The sequence below is a fragment of the Phalaenopsis equestris genome, unplaced genomic scaffold, assembly GCF_001263595.1.
Source record: "Phalaenopsis equestris unplaced genomic scaffold, ASM126359v1 Scaffold000036, whole genome shotgun sequence".
NCBI lineage: Eukaryota > Viridiplantae > Streptophyta > Magnoliopsida > Asparagales > Orchidaceae > Phalaenopsis > Phalaenopsis equestris.
The window spans coordinates 570,030-576,161 of NW_018164478.1; the positions used below are offsets into that span (position 1 = coordinate 570,030).

Genomic DNA, 6,132 nt, shown 5'->3' on the forward strand with positions numbered 1-6,132 from the left:
ATATATATATTTGAATTGTGATACGCATGTGGCTTTATATGACAATAATAATGTCTTTAAAATTCTTGTGAATGTTTATATTCATTTAACATTTTCAATAAATATATTCTAAATTTTGATATAAAATATCTTCAAATTTTATTATTTTATTTAAATATAAATATAAATATAATTGGAGCTATTTAATTGATCAAATAATTTGAAATACAAGATTCAAACTATTAATTAGCATATATCATGATTTTAAACATAATACAGTTGGCGTCAATTTTTAATGTCATGTGTGTAGGGTGTCACATGACTGGCTCAGGACGATTCACTGCTCACTCATATCATCATTGAGCTGAAGACACCCATCCAGCCCTACCTAAAAGAACCTGCAGTTGGATGGACTCACCCAGGACATTGAACATGTTTGATGTCCATTCTGGTGTTTTGGGGTCCCTTTGTATCCATTTGGAGCCTCCCCAAGTCACAAACCCTCCATGTGTTATGGAAAAATTAGGGTTTATAACAAATTACCTGCGTAGTAGTTCAGAATGCTCGTTGGCGCATATTCCCCAATCAATGGACAAGCAATATACTTACTATTGAAGTCATGGGTTCATATTTAAGTCATATGCGGTCTCCCGTAGCTTTAGTAGGATCGAGAATGCGAAATTTAGGGTTTTTTGACCAGACCCGCGCCTAGGCGCCCAAACTGCCTCTAGAGTCTCCAAACCCAGACTTGGCGTTTAGGCGCTGATCCTAGATGTATAAGCGCCAAAAAACACTTTAAAATGGTCATTTCCCGAGCCCCGAGAAAGTAAGCGCCACACCCTGGTGCTAGGGTGTCAGATTGGGCGCCAGGGTCGCGACGCCGTGGCTCTAGTCCAATTACAGATCACGATAGGGGGGAGATAAAGGAGGTAATTACACCTCTTTTAGAGGCTTAAAGGGTGAGGTGGCAAGGCCATTTTTGGCAATTTAAGGGGGAAAGTGTGGGCTTTTGGCTTATCTCCCCTTAGCTCCTGGAAGGACTCCATTCTCAGCATGAATTGGGGAGCTGGGCATCTTCTTGCAAGGGAGAGCTCCATCTTCTTCCTCAAGGGAAGCATCCTTCATCTTCTTTTTCAAAGAGAAGGCCAAAAAGTGAGTTTCCTTCCAACTTCTCCTACATCTTCTTCTTTCTTCTTTCTCCGATAAACTTTCTGGCAAACTCTCCGACAGATTCGACTAGGAAAGATTCATCCTAACTTAGGTGAAGGACTACTCTGGCTACGTTTTGCGGCCTCCCCGAAGAGCAGAGTGTTATTCTACATTGGAGAAGCACAACTTTAGTAAATTTTTCTGTCGATCATTCCGACGAGGAGAGCTTCTTCATTACTTTGAGGAAGGACTTGGGTAGGCTTCACTCTTACTGTTAGGAAAGCTTCATCCGGGACACAAGCTTAGGATGGATCAACCACCGCGGCGATGAGATTTCCTAAAGCTCTTTGCATTTTCTTATTTAGCCAACCCTAATTTGTTTGTAGAGAATGCTAGGTTTATGTTATTGATTTCTTAGAAGAATCCCTAGGTTAGCATATTTGCAACTAAATCTTATATGAATCCAAGTGAACTCATGTTATAAACCCTAGATTTAAATCCTAGTGGGTTGAAATCTCAATTTCTCACGGCTTTGACGCTTACCTTCCTTGAAGGGGTTGAAATAGTTTGTCTTTAAAAAATGGGAAAAACTTTGTAGCTAGTCTATTCTACAAGGTCGTGGAGGGGTTGTATCCTACAGAAAAATTTTTGTAGCTAGTATGTCCTACAAATGGTGAAGAACTTATCCTACGAGAAATAAGATGATGAAGTTCTCCATGTTCCCTGCCAAAGCTGTAGGCGGCTATGCCGCATATCCAAAAGCAAAAACCATAGCCGCTTATGTGAGAGCGTTAATTAAGTTTGACTCGCTATTGATTGTGATCACTTGCGTTCTATCATTTTGTACGTCATGATGGGTATGTATTGCATCTTGCACATTACATTGTATGTTTGTATGCTCGTGGGTTTGGTCGCCCACACGAGGTAGGTATGATTGGCCACCCGACATCAGTCGGCTCAATTGATCGAATGATACTAGTCAGCCCGACCATACACCTCTTGATTGACTAGCTATGTGTATGCCTTATATATGGTGTCACACCCATGCTAGGCAAACTGGCCGATCAATACTATCAGCCCAACCATATGCCTATTAATTACAATTACGTGTGATTTATATGTTGCACTTCACATACTACACTTTGCCTCAATTGATCACCTTGGCCCAGTTGACATTAAATTTAGGTCTGACCGGTTGGCCAAGCTCGGACGACCGACCACTTTGGTCTGACCGGACGACCGACCCAGTCGACCAATCGTTTTGGTCTAGTAGGTCAGATGAATTAACAATATTGGGGTACATCAATGCATGATATTTAGAACATTGTGTTTCTCCCTAAATATGAGGCTTCGCCACTTAATAGAGTACTTGCTTCGCAATGTGTGTCATTACCTCACGGGGCACTTCGTTACCTCATAGGGTATTTTGTTACTCAGCAATGTGCATTGTTACTCTGCAATGTCCACCAACAACGACAAGAAGGGGGTGATCGGCTGGGATCGCTTGCTGTCGGCGAGCCCAGTTGGTGGTTGTGGAGGTCGGGAGTTATCCTCGAGTCTTCAGTCTAAAATAACACTAGAAATGAGTTTTTTTTTTTTTTTCCTTCCTTATATAAGGCATCAAATTATAGGCCCTGAAGGCAGGGCATTTTAGTCCTTGGACAAATAACAACTTCAACCATCAAATCGAACAACTCACATTGATCCTCGTTGATCATAGAAAATTTTCTTATGATATGATGGTATTAATGACATCAAAATCAAATAATGTTGGGCTCGTTGGATTCCTCTCATTAAGATGCTTGATTTGACTATAAGCACGCCAATTTTATAGTTCATTCGACTCTCCTACCTAGAGCCTCTAAAAGTGATTTAATAGCTTGATTCAGGCTTGATTTGACTCAAATTGGATCAATTTGATATCATGGGGTTTGTCTCATTAAATCGATCAATTTGACTATATGTTTAATGAAATTGAAACTCTGCATGATTTTAATTTAAGTTTGAATATTTTTTTATTTAAAAATATCTTGAGATTTGTATTAAACAGTCTCCACATTAACATTAGATGGTGATGCATCAATCTTAAATAAACTTAATGATTTTAATATGACTAATATGAGAGATATAAAGACATTGCCCAAGAGGAGAAATAGGCCTACCTGAGGTTTGAGCCGACCCAAGAAGACACTTCCGGTACTTATTTTAATAATTTAAAATGATTTTTTTTTTAATATAACCCATCTTCTACCCTTATTCGTTGAAATTTAATCAAGAAGGCTTCATTTAAAAAAAAAAAGAAAAAGAAAAATACAGAAGAAATTACAGCTGAAAGTAAAGAAGAAAAGAGTAGTCAGATAAATAGAGAAATACCTTGGCCCGGCTTTGGAGAGGCAGAGACTATAAGACTCCTGGGAAGTGCGGAGAAGTACACTACAGCCATGGCTGGCCCCATCGACCTCGCCACAACAAGAGCAAGAGGAAGAAGAAGGAAGACCGACTTAGCTGAACCTGAGACCATCTGATCTGTAATTAGGGTTTCTCTCTCTCTCTCTCTATCTCTCTCTGCAACTGATGAAACAGAGGAGAGAGAATCACCCTTTTTGTTTAGTCTCTCAACCGCCCTGCCTTGCTTTTCTAGTGGCTATGAGGATTGACGAGAGATTTTTATTTGGGGCATTTGTGTACATGACACCCAAAATCTTTCACATATGGATGTAAATCAGGCTCAGCTCCTGTTCGACTCATTTATATTTCGAGCTCAAAACGTGTGTTCATGTTCGGCTGGTTTGCTTAGCAAGCCGAACACGAGGTGTTCACGAACAAAAAGTTTTTTTAACAACTCTAATCGCATAGCCATAAGATGTTAAGGATTGGAAAAATATATATAAATTATTTTATAGTTCGGCTTGTTTGCTTAGCGAGTCGAACATGAGTTGTTCACGAACAAAGAGTCGTTTTGACAACCCTAATCACATAACCATAAGATGTTAAATGTTGGGGTAAGATTTAAAAATTATTGTTTATATTAAAACAACATTTGAATCAAATTTAGTAGTATTTCGAGCCAAAACAAGCCGAACATGAACAAACAAATCTTCATTCGTGTTGGGCTCGTTAACTTAGCGAACGAGCCAAACACGAGCTTCTTAACGAGCTGTTCGTGAATAACAAGCCGTTTTGACAGCGCTCACTTTAAAAAATTAAATACAAAATTTTCATGCACAGAACAAATGATTTATATATAAAATTGAACTTTAGGTGCTGAGCATATAAATTAGATAACAATTGAGGGGCATGATTGTAAATCTTCGAGGAAATACAAATACAACGGTTGACTCATGCAATTAATAAGAAATTTGGAAATCAGGTATGAACTACTTAAAATACACTTCATGTTCCTTTCAACGAAATATAAATATTTGCCATCTTTTTTTAATTAATTTTTAATTATTATTATTATTATTATTTAATATTTATGGTTCCGATCTGGCGCAATCGTACTAGTGCATCATGGTCTTGCTGGTAAAATTGGCCTCCAATTATTAAAACTAGTATTTTTGGCCGGTAGGACTTGACAAATTGCAACAGCTTGTGGTACAGCACCTCACAGCAACATTTGAAATTTTGACCTTATTGTCACAGATAAATAGTACCACATCGGCTAGGTGTAGGGCCGAAAAGCAGTATTTAAGTTCTTGGTTGCTCGCCTCTCTTAAGGGCTATTTTGGGATGTGACAAGTGGTATAAGAGCAGATCACTGCATGCCAGTGTGTGGACTCTTCATGGTCCAGTGGGACACTCGGTGGAGCCGATTCGTGACGAGGGCGTCACGTGATTGGGTGGAAAAGAATATCACGAACAAAAAGTCCACATCGGCTAGGTGTAGGGCCGAAAAACAGTATTTAAGTCTTGGGTTGTTCACCACCTGTAAGAGCTCTTTTGGGAGGTAACAAGTGATATCAGAGCAGATTTACTATCTGTCAGATGTGCGGACTCTCCATGATCCAGTGGGACCTTCGGTGAAGTCGATCCGTGACGAGAGTGTCACGTGATTGGGTGGAGAAGAATGTCACGGACAAATAGTCGCACAACAGTATTTAAGTCCTGGGCTGCCCGCTTGTCTTAAGGGCTCGTTTGGGAGGTGACATTATGCTCGGGACAGAATTAGGAAAGCCTCATCCCAAAATTTAAAACATTTCTTAATGGGTTATGGAATAAATAAATAATTATCACTAAACAAATCATTTCGTCTATCTCAATTAATCTTTCCGTCCAATATTAATGAAAAAAATAAAATATAATTTAAACATAAATATTTGACATAATAAGTAACCTCAAAAGAGGCTTATTGTGTCCCCTGCTCCTGAATTATAAGAAGTAATCTCAAAAATAAAATAAAATAATCGATGACAAAAAAAATCTGGTCAAAAATCAAAATGCATCTCAAAATCTTTGAATTTACCATGAAATAAATGTCACTTTATTTTTCATATATTTCACTCATTTCAATTCAATCAAGTGATTTTAAAATCCTTTTTAGGGTCTGTTTGGGGTGGGTGTAAATTCAAAAAAAAAAAATGATTGTAATGTTGCGATATAAAAAATAAATTTTTAAAAAGTTAAATTATAAATATAAATTTTTTTTAAAATAATAATCAGACAGCAAATTTCTTATAACCGTCATAACATGACATATGAGGTTGAAAAAAATATATTCTTACAACACTTCTTTTTATAAAACAGCTAGAAATCAATTCCCAAAACAAATATGTGGTGACAGTCTTGAATGAAGGCAAGCAGAAAGCCGTCTAAAATAGACCCTTGATCAAATTTTAGTCGGTTCATTTCCAACTCAAAATGAAAATATTGCACAAGAAGAATGGAATATAAGTAATAAGATTCAACAGCAATGCGGTATCCTTAATGGCCTATAGTTTCCAATATCAAGTAAAAAAGAAATAAACAACAAAAATATATATATATATATATATATATATCATG

General features: G+C 37.6%; 1 protein-coding gene across 1 annotated transcript in view; it reads right to left on the bottom strand.

Moving 5' to 3' along the window:
- LOC110018888 (high-affinity nitrate transporter-activating protein 2.1-like) overlaps positions 1–3,798 on the bottom strand; it is a 4,785-nt gene extending 987 nt beyond the window's left edge. Inside the window, exon 1 of the mRNA XM_020716362.1 lies at positions 3,502–3,798. Within this exon, the coding sequence (XP_020572021.1) occupies positions 3,502–3,649 (148 nt within the window). The 5' untranslated portion in view covers positions 3,650–3,798. The remainder of the gene's footprint in view (positions 1–3,501) is intronic.
- Between the last annotated feature and the right edge of the window lie 2,334 nt (positions 3,799–6,132).